This window comes from Pristis pectinata, chromosome 21, assembly GCF_009764475.1.
Source record: "Pristis pectinata isolate sPriPec2 chromosome 21, sPriPec2.1.pri, whole genome shotgun sequence".
NCBI lineage: Eukaryota > Metazoa > Chordata > Chondrichthyes > Rhinopristiformes > Pristidae > Pristis > Pristis pectinata.
This window is the reverse complement of record NC_067425.1, coordinates 24,386,234-24,407,652: the sequence shown is the minus strand read 5'-3', so window position 1 is coordinate 24,407,652 and position 21,419 is coordinate 24,386,234. Positions and strand designations below refer to the sequence as shown.

At 37.5% G+C, this 21,419-nt stretch overlaps 1 protein-coding gene across 3 annotated transcripts in view; it reads left to right on the top strand.

The window, feature by feature from the left end:
* The window catches only part of tyw1 (tRNA-yW synthesizing protein 1 homolog (S. cerevisiae)), a 115,366-nt gene that overhangs the window by 25,042 nt on the left and 68,905 nt on the right, over positions 1-21,419 (top strand). For all 3 annotated transcript variants that reach the window (XM_052035845.1, XM_052035847.1, XM_052035848.1), the window contains one exon: positions 20,905-20,957. In XM_052035845.1, the coding sequence (XP_051891805.1) occupies positions 20,905-20,957 (53 nt within the window). The remainder of the gene's footprint in view (positions 1-20,904; positions 20,958-21,419) is intronic.

Below are 21,419 nucleotides of genomic sequence, written 5' to 3'. Positions count from 1 at the left end.
TTATTGAGCATTATTTCAACAATCCTTTCTACTGATTATTCTAAATGTATCCTCTTATTAATTTCATAAGTGGTGAGTCTTTAATTTTCTTTAATTTTCCTCTTAGCTCAGTATTTGATACATAGGTGTCAGACTCTGTAGCACTTCCAGGTGAAGCAGCAATTCAGTTGCACTTCTTCCAGTTTAGTTTACAGGTATTTATGAATTTTTGCAATAATGTCTTTGACTCTTTTGGGTATTTGTCTTTTATTTACGAAATCAAATATCCCATGTGCATCACTCTCCACCCATAGCAATACATTATACCTAAGTACTCAAAATACATTTCCCTCAACCTTTTCAATGTTCAGAATTTTGCTTAACAAAATGTTTTTAGGAAGACAACTCTTTTGTAAATTGAGGATACCTCTGTTGCATTAGGTGCCTATGATATGGACTTCTCTACGGGGAGAAACCAAATGTTTGCAGAACATCTCCATTAGCTTACAAAGGTGACTCTGAGTTTTCAGTTGCCTGTCACTTTAATTTGTTAATCCATTCTAACACTGACCCCTGCGTTTGGCCTGTTACACTGTTTGAGTAAAGTCCAAAGTAAGCTCAAGAACAGCATCTCATCCTCCGTTACATCCCTCATGACTCGATATTGAATTCAGTAATTTCAGATAGCTATCTTTTCCTGTGTCAGTCAGAAGAGGCCAGTTCTGATGCAAGGTCATCCACATGTATCATTAACTCCGTTTTTCTCTTCTCATGCCATTTTCCCATGCAATTGTAGAAGATGCAGCACCTACTCTATGACCTCTTGTTTTCCCACTACCCAGAGACCCAAACAATTCTTCCAGGTGATGCAGAACGTAACAGTTGCTGGAAACCTGAAATAATAGAAAATGCTGGAAATACTCAGCAAGTCAGGTTTTACTTGACTTGTTGAGTATTTTCAGCATTTTCTTTTTACTTTGGATTTCCAGCAACTGTTCTGTATCTCACAATCCCAGCATTGTTTGTTTTGTTTTTTCTCCTCCACTTCATTCATGCCCCTCTAGTTACAGTCCTTCAGGCAGGTTAACAATCATTAACAAGCATTCACCACCCTCGCTTAGAGGGCACCCAGCACTTTTGCCTTTTAGATCTTCTTGGTCTATACTCTATCACAGACATTCTCTTTGTGCTTGCCATCTCCCCATTCTCCCTCCCCCTTCTTCTGCAAAGCATGTTTGCAGTTTTGAATTAATTGGTCTTTAATTGTCATTGTCCGTTTTGAGGCATGTTGGCTTGTTTTCAAAGCCCTGGTACCACCCCTGTGTCATACAGTGATACAGCACAGAAAAGGGCCTTCTAACCCATTGACTTTTGTCAGCAATTAACCGCCCATTTACACGAATCCAATCCTACATTAATCCCAGTTTTATTCTCCACACCCTCTTGTGAACTCCTCCTACACACAAAGGGCAATTTACAGTAGCCAGTTAACCTACTAATTTGCACATCTTTGGGATGTGGGAGGAAAGCAGAGCACCTGGAGGGAACTGTGCAATCATAGGGAGAATGTACAAGCTCCACACAGAAAGCATCTGAGGTCAGAATTGAACTCTACTAGCTGCACCACTGTGTTTCCTCATGATGCCTTGCAAACTTCTGCATTTTTTCTTCAACACACTGGGGTAAAACCCGTTCAATTGTATGAATTTATTTTAAGTTCTTTTGCTGTGTTTAGACCTTCTATTTCTCGTACACTAGTAATTTTCAAAATCCTATGGCATTGCATTTATTGGCTTCCTTCTACAGAGTTATAAATCAGTGATATCTTATATTTCCTAATTCTGATTCTAAACCATTGGACAATCCCAAATAATTGGGTTGATTGAGTTTCCATGAAAATAACCTTCCTCTTCTCTAAACACCCAGTTCTATAATATAGGCTGAGATGATATGCTGCCCCATAAGCTTGCATTTGTCTGCAAGCTTCGCCAACCTTTAACGTTTTAGACCCGATTTTTCTGTAGCACAAAATTTAACAGCCTCTGTTCTTTGCTAGATTTGCACCTGTTCAAACTTTCTTTTGCCAAAAATATTTCTTGAAACTGTGAGCCTTTCATCCTTGACACTTATATCCATGAAACCACATAAACCTTGTGATTCGTCATTCTTTTTTGTTGTTGGGTTGCTGGATGCTTGTATAGCAGTATGCATTCATGACATCGAGTAGAATTAAATATAATACCAAGTTCAGTTAGTTCACTTCTGTCACTTCTTGTTTATGATCAGATAATAGTTATAATACTCATTAAAGATTATGTTTACTGAGTCTGTTGGCATGTATAACACTGTAGTACTGTATCTCCATCAATCCTTGATTCTGTTTTCAACACTTTTACACTTGCTTAATTAGAAAAATAACATTATTATTAGTGGCATTTTCCAAGATTTATATTTACGTTGAGTCTGAAATGTATTTCTGCAGATTTGTGTTGCACAAAGACATAAATTGAAAAACACTGAATTTCTTTCTCCTTCAGTTTTCACTGCCTTGGTCTGAGTACAAACAAGAAGAAGTGCTGAATATTCAGTATAATTAAAAACCCTCTGATATTGAATCTCTTCTGTACTGTTTACTGTAAGAGTCACTGTGGCAAAATCAGAGTCAGACAAATCTAAAAATGCAATTATTCAAAAATTGATAGTGATAATGAACTCTGAGGTGTTCTTGTGTTCAGATTGCAATACTGATATTTTTTATCCCACGGGCGAGCTCCATTGTACTTGGGCTTGCTATGAGTTGCTCACTTATCATTATTTGCTAATTATGAGTGTGGATGAGAGGACAATATGCAATGAATGCAGTTGTCGAAAACTTGAAAGGGTTGCACATGTAAGGGCGAGGGTTTAATCTAGGTAAAATACAGATTTATACCTTAAAAGAAAAGAACAAAAGAGAAACTTGAAATTTCACAGCATTTCTTTACATTCTTCAATAATCCCAAGCTGTTTCCAGTTTGAAAGAGTTATTCTTATATTTGAAAGGTAAATTCACATTTTTTAAATTTTTACTGCATTTTAAAGAAATAACTGAAAGGTTTCATTTTTAATGCCATATGTTTTGGGAGGTTTTCAATACTTCATGAGTATGGGAAGTGTGTGAGTTGCCTCAATTCTATCTCATCATCTTTCAACTTGAGAGACAGAGTGAGTTAATGTGGGAAGAAAGTTGATAACTTTTTACTTGGTGAGGATTTGCAGGGGTTGGGGAGAGGGTTGGTGAATGAGATTGGTGGGTGTAAGGAGGAGAGAAGGTTCTCAGGATTGTTGAATTGGAAGAATATTGAGATCCTGAGTACTCAATGTGAGTGTTAAAGTAACTGTGAAGCAAGTGGTGTAAGAGACCAAGAGGAGGACAGTGCAGAAACACAGCAATGATAAAGGATTTTATATTCATGCTATAATGAAGTCACACTTTAGTCATGGTCAAGGCACTTGAGTAGTAGGTTATCTTCTAAGTTGTCAGGATAAATGTAATGAATATAAAAGCCTTTAAAAAGGCCAGATGTTATTGAACCAGATAGAAAGAGGGAGCATTTGGATAAATAACTTCAGGATTACACCACGTATTAGTCAGCATCAGAAGTGTAAAGAATAAATTAATGGAGTTAAGTATGTGGCTCAGCAACATTGTGGACAGAAGAACCTGTATTCCCTGAGCATTAGAATTAATTCTAGTGTTGGATTGACATACACACCAAACTGACATTCCAACAGTGATGTAAGTATTTGTCCAGATTTGCCTTACCTCCATAAAAGAGGATAGATACAGTGTGCTAATTACTGCCCTGTGAGTCCATCCTCAGCCTGTTGAAAAGTGACGGAAGGAATCATTAATGGCAGTTACTTAGCAAAAATGTTCAATGACACCCTGTACAGGTCTTGTAAAGTACTTGCTCTAATCTTCACAGTTTTGACATAGAAGGGAATGTCAGAGGTGCAGTTAAGTAACTGCATACACCAAGCTCTAGAGAGTTGTGGTATTTCACAAAAATATAGAATGGTGAGTTGCTGTAATAATAAATGTGAAAAAGATACTTTGGCATTATCCATAAATTGAACTTCCTTCATGGTACCCTTGTGAAGGGAAAAGGTATTAAGAAGGGGGAGTTATGTTGAGGGAGGGAGCTGAGAAAGATCATAAATGAAAGAGGAGCCTCTTGCAAATTTCCCTTTTAATTTCTTCAGCCAGTATGCTAATCAAGCACCAATTTTAGCTACACTACTGTTATCCTCCTGGAAGATTTATTTTAATGTATACTTTGATCACAGGTTGTACTAGAATTTCTAAAAATGGGTTAATTGTGTTACCTTTCTTTGCAGTCTTCCCATTTTATCTCCATGGAATTTGCTTTCCTGGTATTTAACGTTTGTTCTTCTTCTCATTTTGAAATTAAAGCTGCCTTAGTTGCTGTTTCCTAGATGTTAGCCATAACTTTTATTACTTTCTTATCTATTTAATTTGCTAGATTCAACTGGTGTAATTGGTTCATTATTGTCACATGTACTGAGATACAGTGAAAAGCTTTGTTTTGCATGCCATCCATATGGATCATTCCAAACAAAACAAAATCTGGAACATAAGTATATTGAGTTCGTACAAAAGGCAAAATAATAACAAAATTCAGAATTCAGTTACAGAGAAAGTGCAGTGCAGGTAGACAAATAAGTGCAAGGGCCATGAGAAGGTAGATTGAGAGGTTCTTTATATAAAGATAAAGTTCATCTTTATTGTACAAGAGGTCCGTTCAAGAATCATAAGAAGCTGTCTTTGAGCCTGGTTTGTATCTTCTGCCCATAGAATGGGGGAGGAGAGAGAATGACCAGGGGAGGAGAGAGAATGACCAGGGTGGGAGGGGTCTTTGATTATGTTGGCTGCTTTCCCAAGGCAATGGGAAGTGTAGACAGAGTCACTGGAGGCGAGGCTGGTTTTTATGATAGACTGTGCTACACTTACTACAGAAAATTCTCTGGCTACTTAATACTTAATTGCTCTCACTAGGTCAGGTTTTATATCATTACATTTTTCATTGTTTTGTCCATTTGGTTCTGTCTTTTTCTTGACCTGGTATCACTTCTTGTATTTCTTTCCCATGATTTTTCTTTCATTTGTTTAAACAATAGATTTTCATTGGCCTTAAAGTCCTATCTATGATATGGATTGCTAAGACTTCTCTTCATAACTTTAGCTGTGGCTTTAACCATTGGCTTGTGCAAAGTAATTTTAACCCTCTTGTTCTTTTATCTTTTGCTATTGGTCATTATCTTTTGAAAAATTATTGGGTCTTCCTATTAAACCAGACACTTCAATGTCTTTTTATTTTGCTGTTACAATCCTTATTGTAATTCAGTATCATTAGAAAAATTCTCAATTTGCTTTATGTATGGAGAATCTACAAAGGGATAGTTAAGAAAAAGTAAATTGTATGTACTTTGCAGCAAGTAACAATAATAATGTATTGTCAAAATTTCACAATGAATTTGCTGCCCCTCAGAAATGTGAGCAGCTAACAAGTTGCTTGAGAGTTAATGTAGTATATTTGGGGATGAGAAAACCAAGAGCCATAAATTGGTGCAGTGACAAAATGTTACTGACTGGGTTTAGATAACTGGTTCTTTGTGTGTGTAGTAACTGGTAATGAATTATGTATACATTTTGTTTTGTAAAAAGCATGACTAAATTTGTAGTCGAAGTCTGCCTCTTCTTTGCCAACTGAATCGATCATAACATTAAAAATCCATGCTCTCCTGGAAAATGTTATGTTTAATTCCCTTTTCAGATGGTTAATTCAACTGAGCTACAGAACTTAGCCTTGCTCCAGTAATATAGTGGTACTTTAAAAAAGGCATCCACTTGGACAGATGTCTCTTCCCTCTTTGTTTGGCTTCACAGCATCCCCAACCTCGAGATTTCTATATGGCAATAAGTTCAGTGGCTGTAAGTGGCTCTTAAGTATCCTGAGTTTAGCGAAGCGCAGTGTGTCTGGCTGGGAGTCTACATAGCTGGGCACCGTGTGAGCTGATAGTCTGATTGCTGTAGTTAATGCTTCATGCAGTTGATTTTCCTGTTAACTATCACCATCGTCTTGCCTTGGAGAAGAGATTTTGGAGATTGGAATTATGTATCCTAGTAAGGTGTCACTGTTGTAGGGGAATAAGGAAGTAACAACAATGGACAAAGGAAGTTAGTTTAAAGAATTCCTGTTGTTTGGAGATTACTTATTAAATGTGTGCTGTGTAATCATGGGTTCCGCTATTTCCAGTTGGATGAAGGTCCCTGCATGCATTGACCTTACGTAATCACAGATTCCATCAGCACATGAATCTGTTATTCACAGCATTCCCACATTATGTGACAACTAATTGAGTTCTACAGCTTGTTTGAAGGCAGCTAAGGTTATCTGAATTTGCTTGTGATAATTCTCAATTTCTAGCTCTAAGGATAGAATCTAGTTTTTCCTTGAAACTTTGGTTTGCAGAAATGTCTGCCAACACATGCTGTCAAGATGATTGTGTAGATAAGGGTGGGTTGGATGAGGTACAGGGACATGTGTCTTTCAGATGATATTGGCACTGAGAGCTGTCCATTATTCCTCAGGAGTGTTTAGGAAGGGGATTGTGTGATTTCATCCTGGTTTTAAGGGGATTATTAAATTCTAATGAATGTCAGGTCGGAATTAGTTTGTGATTTTTCTCTAAGGCAAGTCAGGTTTGAACCTCACGAGGTCAGTTAACTTGACTCAAAACTGGCAGCCATTTGACATGAGTTATTTTGAGTACCTCCATGAAGATCCCCATTGCTGCATTTAATTGCAGATTGAGGATCTTTGTGTAGTAGCTTGCCCAGACAATCCTCCTGAATCTAACAACGTATGGAAGACTATGGCCAGAGTCTCTACATCTTTATATTTTATTTCCTTCAGCAACTTGGGGTGCATCCTTCCTCAGAGTGGTAGAGGTCACTGTGGTGCATTTTATGGATGGTACAGCTTAGAGCCACAAGGGATGAAATGTTTCAGGTGCTGATCAAGCAGGCTGCTTTGTCCTCTACAGTGTTGAACATTGTTGAAACTCTACTTGTACAGAGAGGTGGAAAATATATCCTTATATCCCTAGTGTGCTTTGTAGATGTTGATCACTGAAGAATATCTGACCTCTGACTTGTCCTTCATTCATTTTTGTTCAGTTGTTGATCTTCCTTTGTGTCTATAGAATCATAGAGGCATAAGCACAGAAACAGGCCCTTTGGCCCACTATGTCCATGCCAACCATCAAGTTCCTATCCATACTAATTCCATTTAACAGCTCTTGGTCATAACCTTCCATATCTTCTATGATGGTGAATTTGGCCATAATATTATGTTGTGTAGTAAGTAATTGATTGGGTTGGTCAGTGCTTTCCACTTGTATGGCTTGAACATTATTTGTCACTCACCAGCCTAAGCGTGAATGTTGTCCAGATCTAGCTACAGATGGGCACAGACTCCTTCATGATATGATGAGTGAATAGAACTGCATACTGCACATTCATCAGACAACATCCCATTTTTCACGAGATGGAAGGACCATTGATGAAGCAACTGAAAATGGTTAGACCTAGAACATTTCTCTGTAGTCATGTCTTGGGCCTTAAATTTAAGTCCTCATCCTGGCTTTCATATCCTTTTGTGTCCTTATTTTTCCATCTCTATAACCTTCTGAGGCATCTAGACTCAGAACTCAATAACTCCATTGTGGTGCCCATGCTTTTGGCTGCCAAGCTCTGGGGTTCTCTCCAAAAATCTCTTTCTTCTGCCTCACTTTCTTCTTTTTAAGATGCTCTTTAAAACCTATCTTTTTGATCTCTCTGGTTATATGCCTTAGTATATATTATGTAGCTTGGCATCAATTGTTTTACTTGATAATATCTGGTGATATCAAATAGGGGGTTGTTGTGTTAAAGGTACTATATAAGTGGAGGTTATTTTACATAGTGTTGCTTAAGGTTAGAGCATGATCCATTGTCTTGTAATTACTTTTGTAAAAGAAATACAAATTTGGGAGGTCCCCGGGTAACATAAGGATTATGTTCCCGAGAACTGCCTGTAAACTGAATTTTCTATTAGTTGGAAACTAACAATTTCCCCCAAAATAGTAATGTGAAATCTTTAGCCTCGACAGCCCTTGGGGACTGATTTGCAAGGAGTAGACTGAGGAAGGTCAGCGTAGGCGATAGGAGTTGTTACCAGCAAGTGAACTGTGAGAAATGTTTGTCTGAATGCAGTCTGGATGGATTGATTGGGGGAGCTGATCTACTAATCAGTGAGAAAACTATCACCAGTATAATAAAAGAAAGTGTGAACTAATGAGAGGTGGCTCGGGGTTGTAAACATTTAATCTTAACAGAAGGAGAGTTTGGAGAAGGCACTGGCCTTTTCTATGATTGATCTTTGCATTATTTCCTGATGAAGAGATTTGGGTACTATACTTGAGAGCAGATTTTGAGAGAATTTACATAAGGTTGGATTTTCATAACCCGGGGACCCCCTGTACGAATTTTTACATCTGCATCCACTGCACATTTTCCTGACTTTGGTGCACACGAGGATGGACAAATTTTCTTGTCTTGTAATACGCAAATCAACTTTATTTCTATTGGAAAAAAGAACAAGATACATATGGCAATTTAAAATGTCATAAAATATGGCTTCCCAACAGCTCACACTGTAAATACATGATGTAATTATATGATGTAATTATTGTTGGAAAATATCTGGAATACCAGGAGCCAAACACTTTCTGAATGAAAAACATGATGATGCTAGAGGAACTCAGCAGGCCAAGCAGCATCTGTGGAGAAAAGCAAGCGGTCAACATTTCAGGTCAGGACCCTTCTTCAGGACTGATGATAGGAAAAGGGGAAGCCCAATATATTGGAGGGAACAACAGAGCAGTGATAGGTGGACAAAAGAGGGGAGGCGGAATGGGTACAAGGTGGTGACAGGTAAATGCAGATAAGAGATAGTGATAGGCAGGTGTGGGGGAGGAGGGGAGAGCAAATCCATCGGGGGGATGGGTCAAGGGTAAGGAGAGAAAGAACAAAAAAGTAGAAAAAAAGAGGCTAGGAAAGAGAAGAAGCATGGTGGGGGGGGGGGGGATTACTTAAAGTGGGAGAGTTCAATGTTCATGCTGTTAGGCTGCAAGGTTCCAAGACTGAAAATGAGGTGCTGTTCCTCCGGTTTGTGCTTGGAATTCTCCTGGCAGTGGAGGAGGCCGAGGACTGACATATCTGTGATAGTGGTGGGGGGTGGAGGGCAGTTGAAGTGACTGGCAACGGGGAGATGTAGATCAGTTATGGAGAGAGCGCAGGTGTTCTGTGAAATGGTCACCTTGTCTGCGTTTGGTTCTATGAAACACTTTCTGTGTTCCTAGACTGAAAAGGGAATAAAATTGATAGATTTTTCTGCTTTCAAGTAAGTCTCAGTGTGCAGATGGGAAATGAAGACAGTTTTAGGTTAGCTGTAACAGTTTTAATATTCAAACACTTTGCCTGCACTCAACATCTAAGGGCATAGGGAAAGTTTTCAGAAGATGACTTCAGGAGGAACGGCTAAATTGAGGAGAAGAAAATAGATTGAGCTTTATTATTCAAAAATAGATTTGTCATAAGTCTATCATTAAATAACAATTGTTGCAATGTCACACCAACAAACATTCCCTTCTAAAGTAGTGGACAGCTTACTTATTGTGCTGCTTTACACCTGCCATCTCAGTAGAATATTTGATGAAAAACTTTTTGTAGTTTTGTCACAATTTCATCAAGTTGTCTTGTCCTTGAAGGACAAAATCACCGTTGATCAATAATAAACAACAGCTTGGAAGAGTGATGATGAAGTATTACCTTGAATTTCCAAGCAGCATTATTTAAGATTAGATCTTTTTTATACACTGATTAATATTAATTCCAACAACTTCATTTTTAACATGTGGTGTACAATTCTGGTGTGCTAGACTGTAAAGGTATTGCATTGTCAATCTCTTTTAGTTCTTCAAGCTTTTTTTTGGATGTCTCCTTTATTATCAGGTTTCTCATTTAATTATTTAAACAAAATTTCTTGATCACTACCAGCGGATGTGCTATAAATATCTGTCTCACAGACCAGAAAAGTCAAAGTTGTCATCTTTTGTTTCTGATGATTGCAGCAAGATCGTTAGTAGGAACTGAAGGGAAAAAATAAAAGTCCAAGGTGCATGAATGTTGTTCTGTTGCATGTACTACTGACCCATTAATTCCATTCTTCCTGATGCACTTCGGCTGCCATTCCCTAACGCTTTGAATTTTAAACACTCTTTCTCCTTGTATTCCTTTATCTATCCCATAGCTGCAATCTCTTCCTGCCCTCCAGATTCTTCCCCTCACTTCCTAACAATCTTTCCCTCACTATGGACTATTTTATGTATCCTCCTTCACTTCATTGTTGGTAACACAGCCATCTGCTGGAATCTTCCTATCTGAGATACTTCTCTTTTCCTTCCCATCTTCACCTGTGCTACCCTCCAAAAACCTTGAGTCTAGTCCATAGCACAGATTTTCTCTTCTGCTTTAGCACCCACCTTCCTTAAACAATTTAATGTATGATGTGGTCGCAGGTTCTTGTGATGGAGGTGTTACGAAAACACATCAACTTAATCATTGTAAATACTAAAAGGAGAGTTAGCATCATATTAACACATTATATTAACATTGATCACAGTTAGTGTTCTGCATTTTTAGTTTTTACTGAATTTCACTTTTTACATTTGTTTTCCATTTAACATTTTTTGATTTTTGTGATATAGCATCATGTAAGGTCCCTTGGTACTGTAGCACTGAGCTTTAAAGTAGCTCTGAAACATAAAACGCACTACAGATATATTCTGGTGATTAGTGCAAGTTACATGTACCCCACCTCGATCTCATTGGCCTTCAGAAAAACTGCCGAGCCTGTAATGTATTGCAGTGTGTGTGACTTCATGCAGGGAATTACCAAGCTTTGCTTTTGGTTTAGCATCTGGCTAGCCCTATGCTTAGATTTGAAGGTCGGGCATGAATATCACTGCTTTATTCCTGATACTTTCATCCTCTAAGGTCAGCCCACACCTTTCATCATACCTGACTTCTATGCATCAGCAATATTCCGTTCCAGGGGTATATTTTTAACAATTATAATCACTCTTTTTCACTTAAATGTACTAAATTGCATGGTGACTAGATTCAAGACGCATACTGACTCATTAAAATAGAAATGCCAGAAGAACTCAGCCATTTTTGCATACTGGCTTGCAGCGGTTTCTGTTGAAGGGATCCATCTCACGCTGGAACTCCTCCTCTCACCATACTGTTGCAGTGAAACCAGCTGAGGTGGTGGTATTTTTGCTATGCATTTGACAGGTACAGTGATTTGGGATGCTGAGCTCTACGGAGAGCTCAGCAAGGCAGCGTAGGTACCTATGGATTGAAGAGAGGCCAGTCAAAGCTGGGTGCTTCTAATCATTTGCCTATTTTTGATTAAGAAAAGCTTGTAAGGGGTAAAGCTGGTAGGCCACAGCAAAATACGCCCCGGTAAGTGTGACAAAGGAAGTGAAGTTGTAAATAACAAAGCATCAATGAGACATTATCAAAAGGAAAACCAGTAAAGGAGAAATAACAAGGTTGAGGCCACGTAGCTTATATTCTTGAGATTCAGTTTGTAACTATTCCTACAATGGAACCCCTATGGCTGAAGTACGTTTTGCATGAATACTTTAACTGTTACAACTGTGAGGAACAAGACCATGAGATTCTCAATAATGGACCTTGGTGGACAACTGGCTGGACTTCTGTTTAGGATAACAAAGTTAGACAGTGGATAATGTTAAATTCTATAGTTACTGTCTGTGGTGAAACAAGAAGAAAAGTAGAACATAGAAAAACTACAGCACAGTTCAGGCCCTTCGGCCCACAGAGCTGTGCCAAACATGTCCCTACCCTAGAAATTTCTAGGCTTACCCACAGCCCTCTATTTTACTCAGCTCCATGTACCTATCTAACAGTCTCTTGAAAGATCCTATTGTATCTAAAGTGTTCTAATCAAAGCTAATTGATAGTGATTATTTCTAGCAAATAACTATAGTGCAGCTGGTCAGGAAATCAAATAAGAATATTGCACCATGACTGGTTTACATAAGGAGGTGTAATTTGGCTAAGGATAGTTTCTATTTAATGTGGTGCTGACTCCAAATAGCAACAAAGAAAATAAATGTTGGTTGATAATGAAAGACTGTGTCTGGACATCTGCACGAAATTCAAGGCTTTGAAATGTTCAGGAAAAGTGAAAAAAACCAAGGATAAGAGGATGCATGTCATGGTAGGTCCTCAGGCTCCTATACCTTCTGCCTGATGGCAGCAATAAGAAGGAGATGGTACTGAGATCCTCGTCGAGAAGTGCTGCATAAGCGGTGGAAGGATCACACCACCTCAAACTACCCACTTGCCCACCCCATCAGGCACCTCCTGCCCCACCTGTCGGTCTACGGTTCCCACATCAGCCACCTCAGAACCCATAAAATCAGAATGCAAGCAAATCATCCTCAATCCTGAGGGACTGTCAATGAAGATTTTTTGCTGTTAAACGCTGAAAATGTTTGGGTTCTTTTCTTTTACTAGTTTTCATTCTTAGAAAAATTCCAAGGAAATTTCATTGAAGTTAACAAAATTATAAAGAGAGAAACTGAAATGCAGAACATTACTTTGCTTATATACCTTTTTGTAAAATCTTCATTTTGTACATAATAAAGAAGGAAAACAGTGGAAGTGGTCTGCTGAGAAAACAATACGAGTTATAAAGTACGATTGCTTTTTTTTTCTTTCAATTCCTTGCTTATAGAATAATTTTGGTTCTCTTGATTTTCTTATTGCCCCCATTAAAAAAAACTTGCCATTTCATGGCTCCAAGCTCAACAACTATGCAGTTAAATTGAAACTGCACATGAAAACTGCAGTGTACCAATTGCAATATGTAAAATCCCAACAATGTGGTTGGAAGACCCTGAGGCTTTTTTCCGCATAACTGTCACCAACCCAGAACATGTTAAAAGGTCCCTCTACACACCCCTGGGAAGTCAGGTGAGAATAATTTTGTTTTATGTTCTTACTGGGTGGTTCTGTTATGGAAAGTCTTTCTACAGATAATAGTTGCAGCATGAGATGAATATAATGGTGTACAATACTTCTTGTCACTGTCGAAAGCTACAACTTTAGTTGCACTTTTTTGACATGCAATTTGATGAAAGGGGCCAAAGCCATGTTACCTGATATATTGCTCTATATAATGATGTTTACATAAAGATCTTTTATCCAGCTATTCAATGAATTACTGATTTCCCTTTCCTTAATGATTTTAAATTATTTGGAAATTCTTACCTAGAAGGAATCATATTTGCTTAGATTATGGCACAATAAAATAAAGCATTTAGCATCAAGCCACATACTGTATCTGACAGTGATTAATGCATTCCATTTTCTGGCACTGACATCCCTCATGATGACAAAAATTCATCAGAAGTATAAATTCGCAGTGAAAGTACATGCACTGACCTCTCAACCTTGTTAATTATGGAAAAAATTGACAATTTCACATCGGCCAGACTTTGCAGTATTTTTGCGCTGTTTATCTCTCTTATGACTATGAATTAAAATGAGCTGAGATTGATATGAGAGCAAATGAGTTATGATAGTTGTTTGCATGATTGAAAGCACACCTGGAACTTATCATTGCTGCTGAGATGTTTTTTGCTTCTATTAGAACATTTTGCATGTTTGTGAACTCTTTAAAAAAAAATCACAAATGGCTAACAGCTGTTTAATGTTGTTTTATAATGTATTGCTTTCGAAGCTTGTAATCAATCCTTTAGAATGTACAGTATTTTCTTCTGCATTTTGCAGTGATTGATTTTCATTTCCTTTGTATTTTTGCCATTAATATCATGAAGCTCCATCTTCTGAAAGGTTGTTAAGGTTCACTAATCTCTTGCTGTGTGATTATTCATCCTTCACTAAATGTTTCCAGTCAGTGTGAAGCTGTTATCAACAAAGTTGCACAAATACTTGGTTTCATTTCAAGGGCATTTGAGTCTAAAACAAAATGCTGTTCTAATGTTGATAAAATATTAGTGAGACTATATTGGAAAAGGCTGATGTTAACTTAGAAATAAATTGACTGCTGGGAATTTTTTAAAAAATGTAACAAAAAGTGATGATCTCCAGGGCAGTGTCTTGCAGAGTCACATATGGAATCATAGAATTATAATGGGATCAAAGGAGGCGCTTATGGCCATCATGTCGGAGCCAGTTCTCAGTCAAGTACCTATTAAGTATCATTCTCCCGTTCCTTCCCTGTAGCCCTGAAATGAGTGTACCTTTTGCTTTTTACTTTAAATCTATGTGCATTGGTCCTTGAACAATTTATTAATAGGAGTAGGATTAAAGATATTTTCATTGCAGAAAAGGTTAAGGATATATGATAGGGAGTTTTAAAAGGCTGAATCATACATATGCTGTGTAACTGAGTAAAGATTTAAACTATTTTGAACAGCTTTAAAATGAGCAAGCTTTATGCATGATTCGAGATCAGGAATACCTTTTGTGATTTTGATGTTTAACGTATTCAGAGGGAAGCTGAATAAATATTTGGTTCAGTGCTGTGTGTCTTGTATTGCGATGCATAGACTCAGCTGGTCAACTACTTCTGAGAAAATACTTCCTGTACATTGCTGTTTAAAGAAGAAATAGATTTATTATTTTGATTAAGGTAATTTACTTTTCTAACCTTCCATGAAAAATGTCATGGTCCAGCATGAGCTTCTCAGTATTGGAGTTCAGATGTCTACCTTTAAGCTGTGTATTTTAAACTTAAGGTAAAATAAAATTTTAGATTTAACTACTTTATGTAGCTTACAGCGAATCTGTGGAATGGACTTCCAGGAAGCAGTGGAGGCAGTTTGTCGATGGTAGAAACATTGAAGGAACTATTAGAAAACTAGGTGATGAGGAGTACTTTGAAACTGGGCCAATGGACTGCAGGATCTTTTCTGGTGTTGTGCTTTCCAATGTTGCTATTGCTTCCTATAATATCAGATATCTTTTCAACATCGTGCCTGAGTGTTGGTTTTTCCCTTCCTCGTCTTGACACTTCTGTTTATTGTTTCTTTATCCTCCACCTCTTCTTGTTGTTAATACCATCTGTCAAAATCCACTGATATGAAGTGTGCAAGGATACTTCATCCAGCACTAAGCTTGCTTGCTGTTTGCCCCTGATTTTCTTCCGTTTACAAAAATAAATTTCCTCATTTGTCTGTTTAATTAAAAGTTTTGTCTCAGTCAGTTATCCATAGGATATGGGAAATGTCTGGTGTGCAAAGCATGCCAATTAGCCCAATTGTTGATTAAAATCTGCCAATTAAATGAACCATGATAATTGGTTTTAAAGTTCTAATTGAAAACTTCTAACTATATAAAGAAAAAGATCATATATACCTTTAGAAAAAGAAACATTTGGTAAAAATACAACCCATTGAAAAACCATCAATCACCACAAGTGTACAATCAGGTGCTGACAAACTGTTGATGTGGATTCTCTTCCAAGTACAGTGTGCAAATAAAAGCATAATTTACAGCGCAAATATATAAAAAAATGATATGTCAAGCTTGCCATTGAATTTACCCATATAAGGAAAATCTGCTGAAAATACAAACTAGGTCTGTAAAAAGAAACAAAGTGTTGTAATGTTTCAGTAATGCACACTTCACTCTTTCCTATGCTACGCAAAACAACTTTTGCCTGTGCAGTATGTTCAACAAGCTGGAGGGCGTTTTACTTGATTCCTGGCTACTGGTCTTTTATATGCCCCATCCCTCTTATCTTGTATGCACAAAACTTAAAGGAAACTTTCCCACCACCTGGCCGTTTTATAAAAGGCAGCTACCTTGTCTCAGTGAAGGAAGCTGCATGTACACCGCCGCCATCACTTTTAACTGTCGTAACGCCAAAGGAATCGGCTCTGTGCTTGTGTGTGTCATTATGGAGTCAGAACTCCTAATGATGTTTAAAGCACAGTATCAAAATCAAATTACTTCGGCTTAATTGTATACATCTTGGTGACGGACACTTATGATTTAATTTCAAATCAGGCTTTGTTGGGTTCACCAGTTGCAAATTTCCATTCATCTTTCCTTTGATTTAAAAATACCCAACTGACAATGCAAATGTACCATTCCTGAGCTATTTGTTGCAGATGAAGAACTACTTAGATCAGAACATACATGTAACAAACATTTGTTAAATCCCAGGCAGATTAGGTGGGAGAGGAATACATTATATTTTTTCTGCACTTCGGATTTAATAAGGTGTGACAGGTCATCAGAGGTGACCATAATCATATTTGCTAACGCTACTGCTTAGGTAGCTATAAGGAACATCCCCTGGTCCAAGGCATAAGTTTGAAACAGAAGGCCCCTCTTTATGTCCATGTTACAATGGTATCAGATGCCTTTTGTGCTGCTGTTGCTTGGTCCCTTCGTACCTTGTCTGTTTCCTATCGATGGCTCTTCTTTGTACATTTCACATCCAGTAACATTCCCTTTATCCATTGTTTCTTACCTTATTTCATCAGTTGTGCCTCAGGTTGCAAATGTGTGTTGCTGTTAGCTCAGCCCTTTGTCTCGTCTGTCTCAACATGGCCAACAATGTTCTGTGTACCCCTGGCCAAGTATCACAGAATGCTTCAAGGTCAAGTCACATTTGCTGTCTGTCCCAATGCCAAACAAATACATATTGATTATATATATACAAAATATATATACGAGCACTTCTATATGACCATTCACAGTTTGTATGAATTCTGCGACAAAAACAGAAAATGCTGGAAACACTTAGCAGGTAAGGCAACATCTGTGGAAGGAGAAACAGTTTACATTTCTGGTCCAGGACCCTTCATCAGCAGGACAGAAGGATGTTTAGAACAAAGGGAATATCTCTGATAGGTTGATTGCAAATGGGTTAATGGGGGAAGCATACTGTTTTATTTGTCTGTGTAAAGTGGTGTAAATGGTGAGACTCGGGTATGTGGCGGTCTCACCATTTACACCCCAGCAGGCCAGACAACACAATTAGAATCAGAAAATCAGCCAACATGATGGCAGACAGAGTCGGCCAGTTCTGATACAGACAGAACAAAAAGTGAGCTGATTGAAGTTGGAGAATTTGATATTGAGTCTGGAAGGCTACATCATGCCCAGATGGAAAATGAGGTATTGTTCTTCAAGCTTGCATTGGGCCTCATTATAACAGTGTAGGAGGCCACAGACAGGCAGGTCTGAGCAGGAGTGAGATGGTAAGTAAAGTGGCAGATGACCAGAAACTCAAAGTTACTCCTGCTGGTGTTCTGCAAAGCGATTACCCAATCTGCGTTTTGTTTCTCCAGTGAAGAGGAGACTACATTATGAACATGGAATGCACTACACTAGAATTCTGTGGTTAGTTTTGAGAACTTATTGTGTCAAGTGGCTGTCATCTGTGTGAACATATCATATTAGTTTCAAGGACCACTATGCCTCGTGGCTTTTGTCTGAATAATCGTTGTGCAGGTGCCATTCTAATCAATAGCAGTCTTTGTTGACACAGTTATGTATTGGTGATTTCAACTGGCAATTATGCTTGTAATGTCAGTAAAAGACTGGGAACTCTGTGATATCAATGTGGATACAAAAGAAATAGGTTGAAGGCTGGGGCTTGTTTGTTATTAGTGGTTTCTACTAGCTGTACCTCTGCTCCCTAACACCATTTATAAACATGTTGTTAATATTGTTTATATTCATATATTCAAAGATTGTGAAAGGATCACTTTTTTGTAACTGGTTGATTTTACTCATTGGATATTAAATTTTAAAAAAAATACATGAGCATTGTGACCTAGAGACTAATCCCAATCCCTTTTAGAGTGGTTTTGTGAAGTGGCTATGTTAGTCACAAATGATGCATTGGTAGTTGAATGCCAGCTATAAGATTTAGATCCTGATCAAGATAATTCTTATAGTGTTCTTTTGTCAAGTTGGAGTTGATGGTGGAGAAAATTATACAGGGCAAACGTTGCCTATCTGGTTTTTCCTTCCAGCTCATATAGTGAGATATTTTCATAGTTTTGAGTACCGTTTCATAACCATTTCAGTATAGTAAGGCTGTGTTTTTTCTCCTTTAGGATTTCCATCTAACCTCTTAAGATTTAGTATGTTCAGGAGTTTTACTGTCTTATTTGTAAGAAAAATCACTTGCAGTTGAATTATTAATGCTAGTGTTTCCCTCCAGAAATATTAGAAATTATCTCAGATTTTCTGAATGAGCACTATTCATGTTGAAAAATTGCCTTGTAACTGGTTGTAGTGATTCTTAATTTTCACATTGACAGTTATTGTATATGCCTCCACTGACTGTAATTGAGACACAGCATGGATTTATGCAGTCTTGGTTTGGGATTGTTGGCAACCAAGCTGCTTTCACATTTAGCTCAACTATCCTTTAAAAGCAGGTTCTTCATAAGAGGTAGCTGCCATTGCTAACCACTTATTAGCATGTTTTAGTATTATATGGCACTAGTATTATGCTCTTAAAGCTATCTTAAGCAGGTTTTACCTTTATGTATTTGGATGCATTAATCAGAATTATGTGACGACATTACTCTTGTGTTCAATTGAGAGAACTGTAACTATTCATAATTTTAGTGCACATGGTGTTGCTTAGGTTGACCCCACTCATTTCTATAAGCAGTCTTTTGGGTAATAGTTGAATTGAATATGCTGTTTCTCATAGATTTTGTAGTAAAGCCCTTTAATTGAAGTAATGGTCCAACTTGGTATTGCCGACCAAGATGCCCATCTAAGCTAGTCCAATTTGGCCCATATTCCTCTAAACCTTTCCTATGCATGTACCTGTCCAAGTGTCTTTGTACAATACAAACTTTCTGACAAAATAGTTTGGCATGAAACATGATGCGAAGGAGCAAAAATAATTGAGTTTATATAGCTCCTGTGGTCAAAATTAATAATATAGCAGGAGATCTTAAGTGATTTGACCAACCTGATATAAATTGGAGATGTTGAAGGATTTGACCGAGTTAATGTAGTGCATGATTAACTCAGGAACAGCATAAGAAATAATTAGATCACAATCTGATAAGGCAAATGATCTTGATGGAATTCTCAGAAGGGAAACAAAGGCACTGTCCAATGATAGGTTGGTTTAGGAGTGGTATAAAAGAAAGGGTGCATCTGTGTTGCTGAACAGTGAGGAGGAGATGTTGTTACCAATCGTCACTGATTGAGGTCTGCCGATGAGGAAGTCGAGTATCCAGTTGCAGAGGGAGTTACAGAGGTCCAGGTCTTGAAGCTCAATGATGAGTTTGCACAGCGAGCAATTAAGAAAACAAATTATATGGTAGCCTTTTTTGCAGAAAGATTATATTATGAGAGTAACTGAAGTCTTGCTGGAGTAGTTTGTACAGTTTTGTTCTCCATATTCAAGAAAAAGTATATTTCTGAGAATGGCTCTGTGACAAAACTGACAGCTGGGACTAGAGATGGTGGAGAATTGTCAAATGAGTGGAGGTGTAGATTTAGAATACTCCGAGTTGTATTCTGTATTGAATTTTATAAAAATGAGAGCTGATCTTACTGAAACACCTTACAATCTTGGGGCTAGAAAAGGTACATGCCAGTAGAATGTGGTCCTTGGTTGAGGAATCTGGAACATTTCTTGAAATGAAGAACATTTAGTCTGAGAATAAAGAGTGGAATTTTTAGGACTGAGGTGAAGAGAAGTTTCTTTACTCAGACAATTTGAATCTGGAATTCTTTACCTCAAATGCAATGAACGCTCAATGGATAGACCACAAGACTTAGATAGGTATATTTTACCAGACTGAGGAAATCATAGGAGTTGGAGAAATGTGGAATTGAGGTAGAAGATCATCCATTATCTTGTTAAATGGCAAGGAGGGCTGGAAGGGATGTGTGGTCCACTCCTGCTCTTTTTCCTAATGTTATGTTCTTGCACCAGAAATTAGTGGTAGGAAATGTGATGATTTTGCTGGGACCTTTTTCTTAAGGACAGCCACTCAAGGGGTTTAAAAGGCAGCTGAAAATGAGGCAAGCTGTAATACCCAAATGCAACAAAGCTGTTCTTGCAGTACTATGGCATCAAGTGGCTAATTGAAGAAATGGATTCATTCGAGAAGCAAATGGGATTGAAACTGTGAAACAGACAATTATTGGCACTGAAGGTAATTATTTCCTAGATGGAACTATTGAACACAAAACTTTTGTTGTGAGTCTGTTTGGAAACCTAACAGTTCAACCATTAACCTGACAAGATGTAGTAGAATTGTCTCTCCATATGTAAGTGTTAAATGTAACCTTATTTGTCCATGCAAAAATATATATTTTTCAAAGATTTGTAAATTACTCAACTGGAACTATTTTAATGGTCTTTTTAAGTTAAGTTAATATTGAGTACAGCAACTGAAGTATATGCTTCACTTCCAATGCTTTTATTAAACAGTATTGATCGCTTGTATAGAAATGTGTTGTAAGAGAATACAAAAAATGCTAACAGTGACGCCAGTTATTTTACTGTCTTTAATACACTTCCACATATTAATACAACTGGAATTCTTTGTTCATGTTGGTGATGTGGGAGGGGGAAATCGTACAAATAATTTCTTGAAATAAAGGATGATAAAAATGTCAGTAGTTTGGACCCATGACTGGTTTATTGGAGCGAGTTATTGAGAAGTGATGGAGTGAATAATTTTATTTTCCAGGATACCGCTTGATAGGAAGTCACTCAGGTGTGAAGCTCTGCAGATGGACCAAGGTAGCTGACAAAAGTATATCCCTAAATTTTGTTTGCTTTTGTCTTGTAGCTTGTATGAAAATTGCTCAACAAAAATACTTGTTAAAAAAAAATGTGTTGAGAAAGCATTTAAGAAAGTGCAGTCAATAATAAGCTGCTTGTCACAGGCACAGAGAAAGATATTGCTGGTTATGGGCTGTATCGAACCTCAATATGCATCTCCATTTATTCTAAGTACTTTATTTTAGAATCAACAACGTTTGGCATGGTGAATGATTAATTGGAATCAATAGTATTTGCATGTATCATTTCATAAATGTAGGATCCAAAATTTTAATAACCATGAAGCAGAAAACATTTAAAACCACAAATACTTTGATCAGTTATTGTATCATGAATTTTAGTCACTATAATTGAGCAAAATTTAATGTTATGTTTCTGAATTCATTATTCTGATTTTATTGACAGTTAGAAAGATTTAAT